Genomic DNA, 21,561 nt, shown 5'->3' with positions numbered 1-21,561 from the left:
ATTTCCCATTTTGGTTTTTATAATTTAAATCTAACTGACTATTTTAATATTGAATCAACTTTGTATTTTTTTATTCATTTTAATTTATTATCATAATAAAAATATTAAAAATTTTTTAAAGTCTTTATTTTTATATGAAATGGATTAACTTTTTCAAATATATAAAATTAAAAAATTAAGAGTATCTATAAACTATGCTTGTTTTTTTTTTATGAATAACTTCTATTTATTTTTAAATTTTGTCGAATTATAAAATTATTAATAAAAAATTAATTCTTAAATTAATAATTATGTATTTATATATAAATATAAATATTGTGAATTCATTTTCACTATATATTTTATATTTTAACACGTATTTTATATAAATAGCTAATTTAATAATCAATTTTACGTACATAAGGCTCATTTTTATAATATGAAAATTTTATTGGTGTTTTTAATGAAAATGGGAATTTTTGGTGTATTTGCATATCAGTGGATGTGTCAGATGGGTAAATTCAACACGTGGAGGGCATGCTGCCACAGCACGTGGAGGGCGAGCTAACAAAATGGGGAGGGCATGTTGATGACATGTTGATGTCTGATTAGAGGGTAGCTTCAACATGTGGGGGTGTATGAATGACGTGTCGCTCTCTAATTCGATGGCGATGCAACACATTGTGTGCGTGTTGAGTGCTCACCCTATATAAGGTAAAGCTCAATACCATTTCATTGCGAAAAGAAGAGTTGTTTGAGTGTGTTTCTGGTGTGATGGAAGGTACCGCAAACTTGGTAGTGTATCGCAATGGTGAGATTATACGGAATACTCATGAGGGGTGAGATTTGCGTGTAAGAATTTGTTTTCGTTTGTAGTTTCATGCACCATGATGCTCATGGAGCTTCAGAACGGTCTATGTTAAAGCATGGAGAACGATATGTTAAGGAGAGTGAGCAGCATTCTGTACCGGAATCCCACTATAGTTTTTGGTGGTCTAATACTGTTTGATATTATGCCAATCATTGACAAAGCGAGTATGCAGAATACGTTCCATATTCATCGGCAGACTCAAGTGCGACAGCGAAAGATTGAGCTGTATGCTGAGTTTGAAAACGTAGAGGCATATAGGATTCAAAATTATTCAGATATAGAGGATGATAGAGCTGAAGTGTACGAAGGATTGAACAGTGACAGTGAAGAGGACTTCGAAGCTACTTATGAAGCCGGCGACGAAGATGAGGATGGTGATGTAGGAGTTGAGGCAACAGTGGAGAATGTAGTGGTTCCTCCCACAATTAGTCAACCGATGGACGTTCCACCTTTTATGCGTAACTTGGATCTTGATGCCATGCATGCACTAGAACTCCCGGAATATGCAGACATAGGTACGTGATGAGTGAATAATATGTTTTTCTTAATTTATATTTTGGATGGATCAATGAGTGATGATTTCTACTTTTTGTAGGTGTTGCTGATTCTGAGGATGGGGAGTTCAAGATCGGAATGGAATATAGTTCTAGAAAGTCGATTGTCACAGCAATTAGAAGTTACACTATCTCTATGGGAGTCGACTACAATGTGTATGAGTCTGAGCCACAAATGTTCTTTGCAAAATGCAAGACGTATGGGCATGGGTACGACTGGCTTATCCGATCCAGCTTGATACGGAAAAAGATTATTGGGAGATATGCAGATACAACGGTAGGCACACATGCAACATAAGAACGATTTCACATGATCATTCCAAGTTGGACTCGGATACAATTGTTGAAGCTATCAGGCCATTGGTTAAGACCGACCCATCCATCAAGGTGAAATTTATAATTGTGGAAGTCTAGTCAAGGTTCAACTACACCATCAGTTACCGAAAGGCTTGGTTGGTAAAGCAGAAGTCCATAGCCAAAGTTTTCGGTGGTTGGGGAGATTCTTACCAAACTTTGCCATGGTGGTTCTCGGTCATGATTTGGAAGATGTCTGGCTCAATTGCCCAAATAGAAACACGACTCCTATATAACGGGAGTGAGGAGGCGAAAAGTGTAAGGATACTTTACCGCGTATTTTGGAGTTTTCCATACATTAGAGCATTCAAGCATTGCAAGCCTCTGGTTCAGGTTGATGACACACATCTTTACGAAAAATACAAAGGTGCACTTTTGGTTGCTGTTGCACAAGATGGGAACCAGAACATTGTACCTATCACTTTGGCCCTCGTAGAGGGGGAGACCGCTGATCTGTGGCACTTTTTTCTCCATAATTTATGAAGGCATGTTGTTAGAAGAGACGGTGTGGGTATAATCTCAGACCGACATGAGTCAATCTAGGCAGCAGTAAATTGTTCTGGAGGTGATTGACAACCTCAAAGAGCATGGTGGGTGTTTTGTATTAGGCACATCGGTAGTAACTTCTTAAGGGCATTCAAAGTTCTGCACTTGCAAAAAATTGTTGTCAACATAGGGTATTCAAGGACAGTGGAGGAGTACAACATCAACTATAAGAAGTTGCAAGAGCGAGGTGAGGCATATGCCCAGTGGTGCAATGCCATTGGACTTAGAAACTAGGTATTCGTATTTAACAAGGAACATCGATAGGGCCACATGATGACAAACTTGTTGAATGCATTAATTCAGTGCTCAAGAGTGCCCAAAACCTCCCTATGTTGGCACTTGTTCGAGCAACATATTATTGGTTAAACGAGCTATTTACACGGAAGAGTGTCGAGGCTCACGATCGCAAGTGGACTGGATTTACTTTCTTTGCTTTTGCACAACAATGAATAGAAGCAAATATGCAACGTGCTGGAAATATAGTTGTACATCGGTTTGATAGATGAAACGAGAAGTTTGAGGTGCATAAAATGCCTAATGAAAAGGTGTTGGCAGTTGATCTTGCATGGCGGACGTGTGACTGTGGACACTTTCAGGTGGAACGACTACCATGTCACCATGTTATTGCTTGCTGTGCCAACCAGCATCTCGACTGGTAGCTGTATGTAAATGATGTGTACAAGATGACAGAGGTTCATATGATCTACAGATTTATGTTCGTACCACTAGGCGGTCCAGAGACATGGCCTGCTTATCCTGGACCGACATTGGTCACTAATCCCGCCTTGCGGGAAACATTAAAAGGTCGTCCCAAATTGACCCGATACCTCAATAAAATGGATTCACGAGAAATGTGTAGTCCTTGGATATGCCGTCTCTATGGTAGACAGGGTCATAATCGGAGTCGATGTCCTCAGCGTGCTGGATCGAGTGGAGTTGGTGATGATATTAGTCCCTAGATTTTTGTTAGTCGTTGTGTTGTATGTTTAGGTAATTTTATCAGTTAATGTTTTTGAGCTTTGTTGTGTTCGTATTTTTAAGTTAATTTTATCACTTAATGTCCGTGTGCATCGTCGTGTTTGTATTATTAAGTTAGATGTCAACTTCTATGAGTTATTACCGTTGATAGTTTTTGAGATAATAATTTCAAATTTGATACAATAGCCTTACAAAAGGTTAACTAAAAATTACATTAACTTAATTCTGAAACTATAATTTAAAGTTCGATAAAGTAAACTTACAAAAGATTAATTAAAAAATAAACTTAATTACTAAACCCCTGCTTACTTCTTCCGAAGCATCCAATCAAGTCCCTTGCCTACCATGTCCTCACCGAAACGCGACGGAGTAAACCTATCAGGTGAATTTCTTTCTGTCCATAGGTTATACGGATGATGAATCGTTGGTTCAAAATTTCTTCTCAATAAAAGAATTGCTTTGTTGCAAGTATAGTTCCGAACCAATAATTGACCCACATCAGAGTTTAATTTTGTTTGTCACGAGTGAAAACTAATAAAAATACCAAGAGTATTAGATCTCGAGTCATCTCTCAAAGGAATTACAGTGAGGTATGCGTGTTATCGGTTATGAGATTCACGGGGGTGGTTTGCGGATAAGAAGACAATAATCTAAATGACAATAAAGTAAAGCAAACAACTAAAGATAACAAATACTAAAGAGACATTCATGGCAAGGATTGAGAATCAAGGTTTTCTATCCTAGTCATTAATCATAACACAATAATTACCAAGAGTTAAGCCTATTATGTTATCTCCAACATCGTGAGAAGATCAAGTAGGCCTATTTAATCCCAATCCATAAGTAGCATCAATGGAAACAAGATTAACTAATAACTCTAGATCACCAATCTAAATTGGATATTAATGATTCAAGATTACCAAACTTCTCTTTCCAAGCCAAGAATGCTCAAAAATCTACTCTAAAACTAAGTCGAGCATTTTATCAAACACTTGGTGTGCATAAAAAGAAAAGCATATTAAATTGCAATAATAATAAAATCTAAGGCTACCAAATGCAAGATAACAACAATAACAACTTAATTATACACCAATAAACATAAAAACATCAAATTACATTAAATGAAATTAAAAGTAACAAAGATTCATGAAACTAAAAGTGACACAAATGAGAAATTAACAAGATGAACTAAGAGAATTAAGGCAATAGAACAAGAAAAAGTAAAAGAGACTAGATCAAAACAAGAATTAAAACCTAAATCTAAGAGAAAATTAAACTAAAAATTCTAAATTCTAGAGAGAAAAGGGAGCTTCTTTCTCTAGAAAATGACCTAAAGCATGGTTCCTAAGCTACCCTAATTGCTCCCCCCTTGTTTCTTCTTGAATTTGGCCTCAAACACTTCAGAAATGAGTTGGATTTGGGCTTGAATGCGCTCAGAAATTGCCAGCCACATTTTCTTTAAGTGAGTCATCTGCCGAGTGTCACGCATACACGCCATGTCACGCGTACGCGTGGCCTGAGGAAACCTCCACTCATGCGTACGCGTGAAGCATGCGTACGCGTGGCCATGATTTTCACCAAATCCTCATTTCTTCATGAATTTTTCACTTTGCATGCTTTTTCTTTATTTCTTCAATCCAATTTTTGCCTTCTAAGTTTGAAATCACTTAACAAACACATCAAGGCATCGAATGGAATTAAAAGAAATTAAATTTAGCAATTTAAGAGCCTAAAAAGCATGTTTTTAATCTTAAGTGCAATTTAGGAGAAATCACAAAACCATGCTATTTCATTGAATAAATGTGAGATAAGTTGATAAAATTTACTAAATTCAACACAAGATAAACTCTAAAATTGGGGTTTATCAACCTTCCCACACTTAAACAATAGCCTGTCCTCATGCTAAACTCAAGAAAGACAAGAAACGGGTATCTAACATTTATTCAATGCAAACTATCTATATACAACATATCTACATGTATGCAACTATTCTAGCTATCTAACTACCTATATGTATCTACTTGGTCAAACTAATTCAAATTCCAAGAAAGCATGTATAAACATAAGGGCTAAATCAACTACAATCAAGTCAAATCCACAATTGAATTAAGTTATAGAAAATAATTTACAAACTTGCAACATCGGAGATAATCACAGGTGAAAACATAAAATTGAGCAATCAAACCTCTCACCGGATGTGTATACTCTATAATCGCTCAAGTGTATTGAGTTGATTCTCTCATTTCTCTTCTAATTTTGCTTTTTAAGATTTGTTTTTCATCTAACAATCAACAATTATTCAATGCATGCATACAAGTATCATGAGAGCTTTTTCATAGGTTGTAATGGGGTTAGGGTAAAGGTAAAGATTGTATTTGGTCAAGTGAGCTTGAAATTTGAATCTTTGATTAACTTAAACTTCCTACCTAACCTATGACAACCTATTTAACTCTAATGCAAACCTAACTACCCATTCTTCACTTTTTCACATACTCATGCATTCCCTTTTTAATCACAACACATATGCATTGTTATTATTACTTTTCTTGGGGAATTTTGTCCTCTTTTTATTCTTTTTTTTCTTTTTCTTTATATATATATATATATATATATATATATATATATATATATAATTTTTTCAAAATAAAATATATGCAAAAGTATCAATGCATATGGTTTAAACATTTAATGCATGAGTATGTACCCAATTTTCAAGATTTTCAACAAAGCTACAAAATACACTTTTATCTCAACCAATATTCCCAAACTTTCCACTCTTAAATGATACACACTCTCACTAGTCTAAGCTAATCAAAGATCCAAATCAAAGACATTTATTATTTTTCACTTAGAGTAGTGATGTGCTAAAATTGAAAACAAAAGGAGATTAAAATAGGCTCAAAATTGGTTAACAAAGGTAGATGAAAGGTAGGCTATTTGGGTAAGTGAGCTAAATGAAACAATGATCTCAATCATATAAATGCATGTATACATAGAATAATGGACATAAAGAATCAAACAAATCAAAGATTACAATCATAGAAAGAGAATAACACATACAAAAAAATAGTGGTTATATGATGCAACCACACAATTGGGATATTCTCAAGATGAACATGGTAATAGAGTTTCATTTGACCTGCGACTGTCATAGTAATTAACAATGTATTTATTATATTTTGATTCTGAACACCTAATATCCTAGGGTGCTAGTTGAATGGATATTGGGTATGAATTAAATACTTGTAGAATTAATGATTAGTCAATAAGAAATACGTTAACTCTCGGTAAAGAGTTTGAGCTCTATGATTATAATGACTGAGATAAATAAAATCTTGGCCAAAGGGATTGAATGAATGAAGAAATGGGTTTCTTAAGTAATTCACAATTCATTGTAATAATGGTAACAAATTAGAGTTTGATAATTAAACCATACTCTAAGGGTTAACCAAGATATGAAAAGATGGAAGGAATTATATTTTATTCTTCTCAGGTTCTTAGTAAAAATATATTACTTCATACTATCGGGTCGTTAAGAAGTGTTGCTAGACACCAACCTTGATTAGTAAATTTAGTATGACTAATTTATTATTCGCTTAGTATTGAACCTATGGGGTCACACACTAACGAGTGTTCTAATATTTGTTGTAGAATTATTTAATTATTATTTTGATTTGATCAAATAAGTAATTATATTAATTCAAATGAAATATTATTGTATTCTTTGCTAGTACCAAGAATATAGTAATAATATGATAATTGAGAATATTAAATGAGATTTGAGAATAATTTGTTATTCTATTTATAAATTTGAATTCTAAATTTGGATGAGATCCTAACTGATTCTGTTTCAAATTGAGTTATGATATGATTCATAAATTTGAAAGATTCAAGTTTAAAATAGTAAGATATGATTCAAATTTGAATTGAGATTCAAATTTAAAATCATTAACAAATCTCATACTATATATATGTATGCAAAGAGTAGAGGAATTATAGATGAGAATAAAACACAAGAGTTTTATTCTTTTACCTCTACACATATAAACGTATGTGAGCCTAATTCTTAGAGAAGAATTTTATGGAGTGCAAAGAGTTGCAAGAGATTTTTCAATTTAGATTAGATGTCCATTAGTCAAGGAGTTGACAGCAAAGATTGGTCTCAGGTGGATACGCATAGCGCCTTCGTACCATCCAAGGAGAAAGTGATTTTTACTAGCATACACAGGTATTTAGATCTGATCTATACATATATTATTATTGGAATAAAATTTAAGCACAAAATATATCTTTAGGATTACTTTCTTTTCCTCCGCTGCGTGTTATGAATACATGGTAATCCTTCAGCATATATTGTTGGAATGAGGTGAAGATCACTAAAATGAAGTGAGTGAATCAGTGTGTGACATTGATGAAAACAAGTGTGTGAATTCTAGGTTATGCGCAGTGCAGCACACACACTGGCATAGAAAGCTATGTCACAATTACACAAAATAAGTATGCACTTCACTCATTTTAGTGTGCTTGAGATACTTTTAAAGGAACTTGTAGGTTAAGACAAACAAACAAGTAATAAAAAAGTATGAAAGAACTCAAACAAGAATCAAGCAATTGTGAAATGGATAAAGAATGAAAATTGGTTGATGTATAAGAGAACTTAATGGACCAAATGAAATATGGAATTCACACAGCAAACAATGATACATCTCGAATTTTTGTTCGCATCACCTAATTGATACGAAGTGGAAAACATGGTTGCTATGCAACTTAGGAAAAGAGAGATAGAAGTGAAAATCAATCACATAGCAAGCATAATCCATATAGCTTGAGAATTTCAAAAAGCTGTCCCTAGGTGAACTTACAATCCAATTTCACAATTCTACAATTTCGATGCATCAACTAGGTGATGTAAATAAAAATCAACATAAGCAAGTATCACCTAACAACAAATGCATCAAATAGAAGCAAATTGCCTCATGATAGATAATGAAATCAAATCACATGGTGGCCAAAATATGCAATTTAAAATATTTAGAACGCTTTGAAGGCGATGTCATAAGTACTTTGTATGCACAAAATTAAGCATGAAGAATTCAATACCAAGCAACAAATTACAACCTCAATAACGAAATCCAACAATAAATATTCGTAACAATGATGCTAAAATAGTATTAAGTCAATAATCAGTAGCAATATCTCATCAGAATCAACAAATCAAATTAATAATCCAACACTTATCATCAAAACAGAAAATTAAACCAACCAGCTAACTAACTAACTAACTAAAGGAGATGATGGTAGATGGAGAATTGTAGTGGTGGATGGTGGTTGGAGGAGGGGAAGAAGAGAAGAGAAAAGAAGAAAAGAAATGGAGAGAAGAGAAAAAAAAGACGAGTGTGTAAAGCAGGGGGTCATGCGTATGCGGAAGGTCATGCGTACGCGTGACATGGGAAAATTGGATGTTGCGCGTACGCATGGGACACGCGTACGCGTGACATGCAGTTGTTCCCAGGGCACACTTTCTACATGGTCCTGGCACAATTATCTGTCCAGGCCATGCTGCAGCACAGTACACGCACGATTCACGCATGACCATTATTTGCAGTGTCACGCATACGCGTGGGTCACACGTATACGTGAGAGTTTCTTTTTTTTAATATAGATTCAAACATAAACACAATTTTCACCGAACTATTTACATTACAAACTAACCAAAGTTCAAGATTAACAAAATTCTTTAACTCCTAAAAACTATTCACACATTTCACTATTCAAATTAAACAAAAGAAAATGCAATTCAAAACAAGATGTGCAACTATTCTAACATACCGCGTAAAGTACAAATCTAACCAAGCAAACTAACATCTAAAGGCAATATATACAAGAGTGATTTAAAGAAAGAAAGTACCTAACAATGGAAACTCAATTCATTCATCAACTATATACACAAGAGAATGGAAAGAGTTTACCATGGTGGGGTGTCTCCCACCTAGCATTTTTATTTAAAGTCCTTAAGTTGGACCTTTTGGTAAGCTCTCATCAGGGTGGCTTGTGCTTGAATTCATCCTTGAACTTTCACCAATGCTTGGTCTTTAGGTGATTGTCAGAATTTCCAACCAATTTTACCAAGCTTTGATGAAGTTCCCCACAAGCTCGGAGCTTCCAAAATTAATCCTCATCACATATGCTGGGATCCCAAACTTTGAATACCCAAACATCCTCCTAAATCCATTTAATTTAGCATTCCTCCAACCATGAGACCCTAAGCCTTAACAATTCAACCATAATGAATCTAGAATGGAGTTTTCAACCACTAACCATTTCCCTCTTGCTCTTCAATTTACAAATATTTCTAAGTTGACCATCCGTTTCAAGAAACCCATATTCAAGTGGGATAATAAAGTCTAGGGACAAGAATTTTACCTACTCAAATGTTAAGATGGATGATGGCGACTTAGGAAGAGAGGTCTCCAACAACTTGGGCAAGATAATTTCCACTCCCTTGTGTTCTTCTTTTATAACTTCCACCTCTAGACAAGTCTTTCCACTTTTCTTCTCTTGCTTGATTTCATTGCTCAAAATGTGTCTTAGAGGTTGTGCACATTCCTCCTCAACTTTGCTTTCATGCCCAACAAAAGAAAGTTCAACAAGATCATCGAGGTGATTATTTAGTGTGGATAAAAACTCATCAATGATTGAATCCATTTCTTGATCGACCTCTCATAATTCTTCAAACACTCATTCTGGCTCAACTATCTCAACTTTCTCCTTTGGTTGCGACTCTTATTTCAACTCCTCTTCTTCACCTTAAAACTCCAAGTTTTTTTCCTCACTACCTTCTTTGGTTGATCCTCCACATTCTTCAACGGAAGTGTCTTGATTGCATGAGCGTAGGTGGGAGACTATGCGGTTAACGGCTTTAGTCATGGTAGTTACCATGGTTTCTAGCCCTCTTTGCTCTTCTTCTTACTTTTGGAGAAGAGAGTAAAGATCTCTTTGTTCTTACATTAAAGGATGGAGAACTTCATTCAATGAAGGCGGTAGTGAGAAAGAGGGTTCATTGTTTGGAAAAAGGGTTTATAATTGGAAGGTGGTTCATATTGGTGAGTACATTGAGGTGGTGTATATGGTATTGGTGGTTCTTGGGAGTATTGGTGTTGGAATGGTGGTAATTCTAAGTATGGCTCATATGGTTGTTGGTATGGTAGGTATGGGTTAGGATCATATGGAGGTGTTTGGTAGTGTGGGACTTGTGAGTAAGGTTGATGAGGACTATGTTGAGGAGGAGGTTCATATGCATATGGTGGTTGTGGTTGACAACCACAAGGAGGTCCACCACATCTATTAAATTGGTATGCATTAGGAGTTGGAGTGTAACCGTAAGAAACCGGGGGAGGTTGTTGCCAAGAAGGTTGTCTATATGACTGAGGCTCCTCCCACCTTTGATTTCCAATTCCTTGATGCAAGCCCTCATTGAAGCTTTCATTTTCTACAACATAGTTTGAACTAAACTCATAGCCAAAATGGTAAGAATTCATAGTGAAAAGAGAGAACAAAAACAAAAACTATTAAGAAACAAATGGAACAAAATCATAATTACTAACTCAAACAAGCAAACACACAAAGAGCAAACTATTCACAATATTAACATATGAACAATAACCAATAAAAAGCACACATTGCAATTCCCCGACAACGGCACCAAAAACTTGATATAGGGCCGATCATTGGTTCGAAATTTCTTCTCAATAAAAGAATTGCTCCGTTGCAAGTATAGTTCCAAACCAACAATTGACCCACATCAGAGTTTAATTTTGTTTGTCATGAGTGCAAACCAATAAAAATACCGAGAGTATTAGATCTCAGGTCGTCTCTCAAAGGAATTGTAGTGAGATATATGTGTTATCGGTTATGAGATTCGCGGAGGTGGTTTGCGGATAAGAAGACATTAATCTAAATGACAATAGAGTAAAGCAAACAACTAAAGATAACAAATACTAAAGAGTCATTCATGGCAAGGATTGAGAATCAAGATTTTCTATCCTAGTCATTAATCATAACATAATAATTACCAAAAATTAAGCCTATTATGTTATCTCCAATATCAGGAGAAGATCAAGTAGACCTAGTTAATTCCAATCCATAAGTAGCATCAATGGAAACAAGATTAACTAACAACTCTAAATCACCAATCTAAATTGGATATTAATAACTTAAGATTACCAAACTTCTTTTTCCAAGCCAAGAATGCTCAAAAATCTACTCTAAAACTAAGCCAAGCATTTTATCAAACACTTGGTGTGCATAAAAAGAAAAGCATATTAAATTGTAATAATAATAAAATTTAAGGCTACCAAATGTAAGATAACAACAATAACAACTCAATTAAATACCAATAAACATAAAAATATCAAATTGTATTAAATGAAATTAAAAGTAACAAAAGTTCATGTAACTAAAAGTGACACAAATGAGAAATTAACAAGATGAACTAAGAGAATTAAGGCAATAGAACAAGAAAAAGTAAAAGATACTAGATAAAAACAAGAATTAAAACCTAAATCTAAGAGGAAATTAAACTAAAAACTCTAAATTCTAGAGAGAAGAGGGAGCTTCTCTCTCTAAAAAATGACCTAAAGTATGGTTTCTAAGCTACCCTAATTGCTCCCCCCTTGTCTCTTCTTGAATTTGGCCTTAAATACTTCAGAAATGAGTTGGATTTGGGCTTGAATGAGCTCAGAAATTGTCAGCCACATTTTCTTTAAGTGAGTCACGTGCCGAGTGTCACGCGTACGCACCATGTCACACGTACGCGTGGCCATGAATTCCACCAAATCCTCATTTCTTTATGAATTCTCCACTTTGCATACTTTTTTTTTATTTCTTCAATCCAATCTTTGCCTTCTAAGACTGAAATCACTTAACAAACACATCAAGGCATCGAATGGAATTAAAAGAAATTAAATTTAGTAATTTAAGAGCCTAAAAAGCTTGTTTTTAATCTTAAGCACAATTTAGGAGAAATTCACAAAATCATGCTATTTCATTGAATAAATGTGAGATAAGTTGATAAAATTCACTAAATTCAACACAAGATAAACCCTAAAATTGGGGTTTATCAAATGACCTTGAACTGAATCACCAACATCCGGGGTGGCCGACCTACCTGCCTCTGCCGGAACAGATACTACCGAGGTTGTACTCCTCAACAACCTCATGCTCAAAAGTGCTTGGCCCAATATCTGGTAGGTTGAGATGACCAGTATCGAAAACCATATGCAGAGCGATGAAACCACTTTGTCGGGAATCACATGACACCCGCCCTGAAGTGCGACCAGTAGCAGACCCCTGTCGACCAGACTCTGGTGGTGAAGGGATAGTGCGAAAATATGGAAAACAACCCACACCAGTATCAACCCACTGCTGTATATGATCATCCCCATTCCCATCAATGGGAATCTATGATGGATCTGCGAAAAGCCAACCCATTGCTATCCGGGCTGAATATGCTGTGTGGGCTGAATGTGGCGGCTAGACTGACTCTGACGACTGGGCTCGCCATGGTCGCTGGACTAGCCGATGTGATTGTGCTAACTGTGTCGGCTGTGACGGCTAGGCTCGCCATGGTCGTTGGACTGGCCATGGTGACTGTGCTGACTGTGGTCTAGTTGTTGTGGGAGATAATAGGGCAATAGTTGAAATATTGCATACTGACGTGCAGGTAGCTGAAGTGCTGGTGGCTGAGGTGGATGCTGAGGAACTTACTTTGACAATCTCAGCAGTTGCCCGAACTACCCCACGTACCAATCACGGTACTCAGCTGACGGTCTAAAGTCCCAAACCGGAAGGTGGTGCCGATCCCGTAACTGAGTGTTACGACGGATCCCCTATTCCGCTATCCACCCCACATGTAAAATTCTCCAGTCATGAAGCTGCACTCCGCGAAGAGTGATGCAATGTTCTTCAATAGAATGACTTTTTCTACCTCCAGGACGGGTTGTGCATACCCAAACTGACGCATTACTTGATTCGCAGGGTTCCATTCGACACACTCAAACGATAATAACGAAGCAATTGTGTCTCACACCTCAAGGTGCCATGTAGCTCGTCAGATATTATCAATCCTTCGTACGACTGCCATACAAACTGCAACATATTATTAGAAAATTAGAACCCTAATATTTAATATTAATATTTGATATTAACACACACAAAGTAAAAGCATTTATCTCGTCCATGTAGTCTATTTCCTGCCTAAATATTGTTGTGATCTTCGATAACCATGCTGTGGTTCGTGCGGAATGACTCTCCCTAAAACACGTCACATTGAAAAAATTAAAAAATGTGCCGTCAAACAAATATGCATCGTCAATATAATACACAACTAAAATAGGAACTGTTACCTCCGAGCAACTGATACGTCAGCCGCTGGAAGGTACTGTCATGGTACGTGCACAGCCATCCATCTCCTTAGTATCATACCGTGATGCACAGCACAGTGCCCTGTAAAGATGCACGAGACATACTGAAGCCCAACTATAAGTGTGGATCAGCTCAAAATCGCGGAGCAACAGTAGATACTTCGCGTGGGCATATGCTGTCGACTTATCCGTGAATAGAGTCGAATCCATCAAACAGAAAATTTGGCATCTCACATATCTCTGAATAGACTCCAAAGTGTCCAATGGCTCTGCGTCTCTGATACAGCGAACCCATGCCAACTTTATATAAGATTTGGAGGAACTACTCATAATGGGTTTGCGGCCGAAAATCACGATACTCTAACTCTGCATGAATTTGCCACTGCTATCTATCCAGCTGCTCACAACCTGTCCATCAATGAGTAGGCTAAATATATGAGCGATATCTTCCAATGTCACAGTAACCTCACCCACTGGCAATACAAATGTGTGAGTCTCCGACCTCCACCTTTCCACCAAAGCAGATAGTAAGGAATAAAATCCTCTGATCACTCCAATTCTAGAAACGTGGTAGAATTCCATTACTCGTAAAGCGTCTTCTATCATCGGATTCCACGTCTCTGGTGAATCCAGTTTATGAACCATTAGATACCTGTTAGGCTGGTACAATAAAAATATATTTATTCATTAAATATATCTATTAATTTAAATGAATGAAGATTTTATCAACTTACATAATTGAGATGATCCAAATAATTGATAATATGTCCTTTGGGTATAGTTACGCACTATTTTTTATTAATACAAACTAATAATTATTTTTATGTATAATTACTCTTTTTTTTTAAACATACTACTAACACACTACTAGGGAGCTACACTTCTTTTCTCTCAAACTCACTACGGATAAATGTTATGGAGGGAGGGTTGAGCTCTATTTAAAGAGCTTTAATCTTGCATCGGTGGTTTCTGTAGGAAAGAGCTATCTCCTGCATGCAGACCACCTCTAACACGCCCACCCCGTGTTAAACAGCACCTGCAACTCCTCGAAAATATGCAAAAATCTCTACAAAAGCTGGTTAGATTCCTGAGGTAACAAGCCCACCGCGTGTTGGCAGAGTGCTGCCACGTCGCTGACAACGCCTAATCACCATGCCCCCCGCGTGTTGACAGGGTATTGCCACGATGCTGACGACATCTATTCACCACGCCTCTCATGTGTTGAAACCTGCACCCACAAAATAGCAAAACACCCTTAATGTCAATATTGAGCAAAAACACAATGGTTCTTTTCATAAGAAAAATAAATTTCGCATAACATATTTATATAAATTATTTACACACTATCATCATCATCCCCACCAAAACCAAGCACTATCACTATAACACCTTCTTTCACCATTAACTCAACCAATCATTGCATCATTAGCATGATTATTTTCATTATCAACCACCAACCCCCTTTCTTTCATCCCATTGCTGTCACCCTTTATTAGTTGTCAATGTCGCTATCATCATCATGATCATCGTCATCTCATTATCTACCATAACTATCACCATGTCCCAATTCCACCTCGACCACCGCTAACCTATCACCATTTTCACCCTTTCTAATCCTTCCCATTTTGCCACCCACAAATATGACCATTGCCTCCTCCTTTTCCATTTCACTATCATTTTTATCCAATTCTCAATTTTAAAAAGATGGTTTATTTAGTTAATAAATTCATCTTGGAGTGAATGAATTGTGAAACTATCCTCAAATATTCAAAGAAATTGTTCAAGGGTTACCTACACGAAGAGATGGTTAGATATGGACTTAGAAAATTTTGTGACCGGAATGGCGGAAGTCCTTCAATCTGATAACTAGTAAATAGTACCTACAAAAAGATTTTGACACTCAAAAAATCAAAAGAATCTTGCAATGTCGTAAGTTATTTGTTTGTAAAGGGTGTAGGGATATTAGACCATACTAGGAGGAGTGAATTGTGTTGGTGGATTTCCAAACTATAAGTGAGGTCCACATAACTTTAAAACAAAAAATAATAAATAAATAAAAGAAAGAAGTGGCTTTTAGCCAAGAGAGAAAGAGAGAGAGAGAGTGTGAGAGAGAGTGTGTGTACTATTTTGATTTCATTAACCTGGTAAATTTACTCTATTTTTATGAAATTTTATTATGTTATTCTTGGTGTAGAGATGAATATTAGATATAACTTGCTAGTTATATTGCCTTTTCTTTTATCTGATTTGAGATACTCACTTTTGTGGAGGGCTTATGTTATTTTCATCAGTTTTGATGATATATTTTGTTGATTATTGAGATGTCCTAGTGCCACTAGAAAGATTGATTGTATACCCATTGTTTTGATAGTAGAAGATTTTATTGGATTAGGTTCCATAGGTTTTTTGTCCCTCTTTTGGGGGAGGGGGTTTTCACGATAAAATTTTAGTGTTTGATTATTTAATTTCTGCCATTGAATTTGCTGCTTGGAATATCTTTGGTGTTGCCTATTTATGGAAAAATTATTTTTAGTGCTTTCGCTGTTAAACAGGTTCTTATTGAACCTCAATTTTTCCAACAAAGTGGTATCTAAAGTTTTGGTTGTTTATCTTTGTGCTGATTAAATGGAGAAAAATACTCATGGGGCAAATATGGTCAAATTGAATTCCAAAATTACTCGATTTGAAAGACCCTCATGAAAAGTATGTTATATAGCAAGGACTTGTATGATCTTGTGGAAGGGGATAAATCCAAAGGTACTAAATCCGATGCTGAATGGAAGAAGCTGAATCGGAAGGCAGTTGCTTTGATTAGGCAATGGCTTATTCTTAGCGTGTGTCCACATGTTGACACCGAAACAAATGCCGAGAAAATGTGAAACAAAATTGAAGGAGATATGAGAGAAAGAATGTGCAAAACAAAGCATTCTTGATTAGGAAGCTTGTCAATATGAAGTATATTGAAGGTAAATCAATACTGGAGCACTTGAGCATTTTTCAGGAGACGGTGAACCAACTGAAAAATAATGAAATCACTTTAAAGAATGAGTTGCAAGCCTCGTTGTTATTGAGTTTTTTGCTTGATAGTTGAAAAGTTTTGGTTGTGACACTAACTAACTCAGCTCCAAATAAAAAGTTAACATTAGCAATGGTTAAAGAGAGCATGTTGAATGAAGAAGTTAGAAGAAGAGAGTGAGGTTTGATTAATGCCTCCTCCCAGTCAGAAGCACTTATTTCAGAGTCATGGGAGAGAATTCAAAGTAGAAAATCTCACAATTCTGACATGTCAGAAGCAGTTCAAGAGGAAAGTACAAGCCAAGAAAGGAATTTATTTGTCACCATTGTGGCAAGTCCGGGCATATCAAGAGGTATTGTAGGTTCTTGGAAAGAAAACAATTAAGGGAAAGAAACGAAGACAAAGATAAAGATAGTAATAAAAAACTACTGCAATTGTTTATGAATATGTTCTTATCACATATGATGAAATTATGTGAATCTTATCTGTGATGATTCCACTTGGATTATAGACTCTAGTGCATCATGTCACGTCACTCCGAGGTGTGAATTTTTTATTTCTTATACTGTTGAAAATTTTGGCAAGATCAAATTGAAAAATAAAAAAATGTGTGATATCATCGGTATGGGTAATATATGACTTGAAACGAACATAAAATGCAAGTTGCAGTTGAAGAATGTTAGGCATACACCAAATATGCAATTTAATATAATTTCAGTAAAGACATTGAATCAAGAGGATACCGTACACATCAAAAGATAAGGTCAACAACACAAACGGTGTAAAATAAATAAATAAAAGATGTTTTATTTTTTTGGCTAACGGTACTATAGACGGGGATAAGATAAGGCAGAAAATAGTATAGTTGACACTGGATGATATCTCCAGCCCAAAGATGCTGCGTACTTTGCTTTCTTTTCTTCTGTTATTTTATTTTTTTAATTTGAAGGTAGATTTCTCTGTTTTTTATCAGAAAAAGAAAGATTTTCATTCTAAATAAAGTATCACAAATTTGTCCTTGAGAGTAGCTTTACAAGCACGTGAGTTAGTAAAAAAAAAAAAAGAACTCAAAAAGTCCTATTCCTACCCCCAACTTTGAACTCCATTTCAACCCTTTGTTCCTTTCAACACTTGCTTGCAACGGCTGTTTTTTTTCAATGGAAGTAAAAATAATAATATACTTTAACATTGTATTTTTTGTGTTTTTTAAAATTGTGAAATGTACACAAATTAAAGAGTTTGATTTTTGTACTTTAATTTTTTTATTTTTTTAAATACAAATTGGACAGTTCGATTTCTATACCTCTAATAAATCGAACAGTTCAATTTTTATTTCTCTAATTAAATGATTTCACATTTCACATTTTAAAAAAAAACATCATTACTACTCTAATATCTAAAACAAAAAATTCGTTCCTTAGATAACAAGAAAAATTGGTTCAAAATTACAGAAAATAATCGTGTAGGTATTAAAATTCTTAAATTCATGTGGCGTTGAAACACCTTATGTCCTCACTAATATAATATCTAATAATAAAAGAGAATCTATTGGTGGAAGTTTACATCTTGTATTTATCAAAACAGTAAGATGGCATGACTTAACAAGAGACACGCTATTACTACCGTACACTTCTACTGATTAATATCCACAAGGCTTTCATATACATTAAATAGCCCATTAAACTCGTAGGTTAGTTGGTATCTGCCTTATTCATATATCTGCTTACCCTCAACTGTATTTAAGACAATGTGTACTCGTGTTAGTGTATTATTCATCCAACACAATCCGGAAAACAAAAACTACTTCAGGGTAGAGAAATAGATTGTCACACTGCATAATCAACTTTACATAATAACATTGAGAATACAAATAACTGGACATATTTTAAAGAGTTTTGATTTAGACCTAAGTAATTTCCTAGACACTATTCCCTACCAGCAAAGGAAATAAACTAGGTTAATTCCCATCATGGGGGCAAAGAAACAATTATTAAGGTTATACATATCCCAACAACCACATACATGAGAAGACGAGAACCACATTTCATGAGCCATGAATACAATGCCCTCCTTGCAACACAAACAAACATCTCAAACTGCATGGATAGCACTCTCATTCATATTCGAACTGCCACATGTTGGGGTCGCATGAAACGCTGACTGCCGAGATGGCCCTTCTTCTTGAAGCTTCAGGGACAGAGAGGACGGGCCTGAGTCTGCAATAGTCTCTCCCAAGCTCAGTTTTGACATGCCAACGAGTTCGTCAACGTTTATTGGTGCTTTGGAATGCACTGCAGTTGGCTTCAGCACCTCGTGTGTCTCCTCCTTCACAGTATTAGGCTCTGGACTGTACCCTGACCAATAGGGCAGAGGAAATGGGAAGAAAGGAGAATAGTATGCAGGATACAGCACCGGATAAGATGACTGCTGTTGTGGTGGTTGAGAGTTTTCAGGCTTTAATGGCGCAGAATCTCCATCATTGGAGTTGGTGGAATCCATGGATTCACATTCTTCGTCGAGGGTGGGAACCGCAGGCAAGGGGTTATTGCCTTCTGTTTCAGCCTGTAACTGGTTAGCTGATAAGAAGTCTTGCTGTACCATTGGAGTATCATCAGCTGCCTGCAAAATCAAGATTAAAATATATAAATAAATATAAGAAATAAAGAAAATCTTTAAAAGTTTAAGAGAAAAGAGCAAATTGAATCTGAGATATTAGAGTAGTCTTAACAAGATTATTTTAATGCACATTGAATCGGCCAAGATTCGTAATTGTCAACCCAGAAGCAGAAGAACAACGGAAATGGATAATTTTCACAAATCACAAATGACTACCAAGTCATGATAGAAGCTAGAACAGAAAACACTATATCTTTAAAGAAATAAAAACAATTGGGTAATTTTATCAATGAACATGAGTAGATTATGTGGCATAAATGTTCATTTGATGCAAAATAAAATAAAAAAAGAATTATTTCATGGATAGTAATTGCAGACAAGAGTACAAACTTCATCTGCAACAATGTCAAACAAGCTGGAGCGTCTTTTCCGTCTAGACACATTGCTTTGCCTGATGAAATACTTTTGAGCGTGACTGGCCACTTGAGTAGGGGTCCTTGATATAACATAGTTCCTTGCGATTCCACGCCAATCACCTTTGCCCAACTTTTGTAATCCAAGTAAAAACATTCTATGCTCCTCCTCAGTCCATGGAACCCCTACATATTAAAAATTATAATTAAACTATAAGAAAATGCTGCATGAATGTGTTTGCTTGTCTTCATTTAGGATATGGTAGCATTGTTGGAGTTATGTGCAATGTAAAAATGAAATTAATTTAGAACAAATCAAAACAAAACACCCATTAAATCATAGCTAAAACAGGCATCTCAGCTAATGCTTGAACACCATTGTGAGTATGAAATAAACTAGAGATATTATCATTTTTGTGTAGTATGACAAACATTCTAACATTTCACCATAGAAATTAACCAAGACCCAAGGGTACACTAGTTTTACTCATCTACAATAGGTCTATTGGGGACCAGCCTGGCCATTTTTGTTAAAACATAATACCAGCCTGGCTTAAAGCAAAGCCTGATAAATGTTTACATCACATTGAGGCCTTTGAATCACAGTTGTTAATAATGGCACTACAGCAACCTCAGAGCAGAGCAGCTGAAATATGCATTTCAGCATGGCGATTATGGCAACTACTCGTTTACTAGAATAATAAGAAAACTAGCTATGTATTGTTCTTGAAAATATGCCATGAATTGATTGCTTGGTATCTATACCAAACAAGCAAGGACAGATGTAATACATCCACATAGAGGTTTTTCACTTCTCTTTCTCTTATTCTATCCAAGAGATACATGTTTAACCAGAAGCCTTCCAGGGTTAGAATGACCCACCTCTAACAGTCATTCAGCCCCTCTTCTCATTTCTCCTTTGATCTCCTGTTCAAGGTTGTCAAACTGTTAGGAACCCACATTATTAGAGTGCATCAAGAAAGGGAAAATGGGGAAATATATTGATAGTTCGGGGGAAATGCATGTAACCAACTTCACTGAGTTGGCATTGGAAGTGAGGAGGTTAGAATTGTATAGGGTGAGGGATGGATGTTGTGTGGAGTAGCATCTCAGGAAGCTGGAAAATAGACCCAGACTAGAAGAGGGCCAGGTCTTTCAAGAACTTGGCATTGCCAATAAAACACTTGGGGGAGAGTGAAAACCACACTGGTTTGTTGCAATCCAGGTTCATCACGGTTTCGTTTCCATTAATTGCATATTACACAAACTAAAAGAGTTTGAGCAAATTTTTTAAGAACTTAAGATTGATCAATCTTAAACAATAAACTCAACTTTTAGACCCATAAAGATTTAACATTTCAAAAATATTTTATAGTTTGAGAAAATATATACAACATTAGCTTGACTCATTAAATATTGTATAACATCAACACATAAATCCACATATCCAAATAGCACATTTTGAGGGTCAAAACAATTGCAGATTTAGTCTCTAACCTCAGAAGTCACTAGACAAATTGAATCTATCGATTTTGAGACAATTTACTTTAAGTTGTAGGAGCTTGACAAAATAGAGTATGTAAACAAGTTAAGTCATTTTTGTTTTCCTGTAAAAAGATCATAAATTCATTAAAAATTAAGAGTTGACTCAAAAATAACAACAATGCTCCTATCTTTCACCAAAAGCACTTGTCTTTGGAAACCCACCATAGAGATTCTAGCTACACCTTCATCTTCTCTTTTCCACCCGTTGCTGTTGCAGGGTTTGGGTCAAGCTCCTCTGATCTATCTCTTGTTTTACTTTTTCATCCCT

General features: G+C 35.7%; 1 protein-coding gene across 1 annotated transcript in view; it reads right to left on the bottom strand.

Annotated features, from left to right (window-relative positions):
- Positions 18,509-21,561, bottom strand: part of LOC107629829 (transcription factor KUA1) — a gene marked incomplete in the record, with an annotated part of 5,458 nt that continues 2,405 nt past the window's right edge. Inside the window, 2 exon segments of the mRNA XM_016332742.2 lie at positions 18,509-19,338; positions 19,726-19,934. Of these exon segments, the coding sequence (XP_016188228.1) occupies positions 18,811-19,338; positions 19,726-19,934 (737 nt within the window).

Source organism: Arachis ipaensis, chromosome B01, assembly GCF_000816755.2.
Source record: "Arachis ipaensis cultivar K30076 chromosome B01, Araip1.1, whole genome shotgun sequence".
Lineage (NCBI taxonomy): Eukaryota > Viridiplantae > Streptophyta > Magnoliopsida > Fabales > Fabaceae > Arachis > Arachis ipaensis.
The sequence above is the reverse complement of the archived record's forward strand: the minus strand, read 5'-3'. Positions and strand labels throughout refer to the sequence as shown.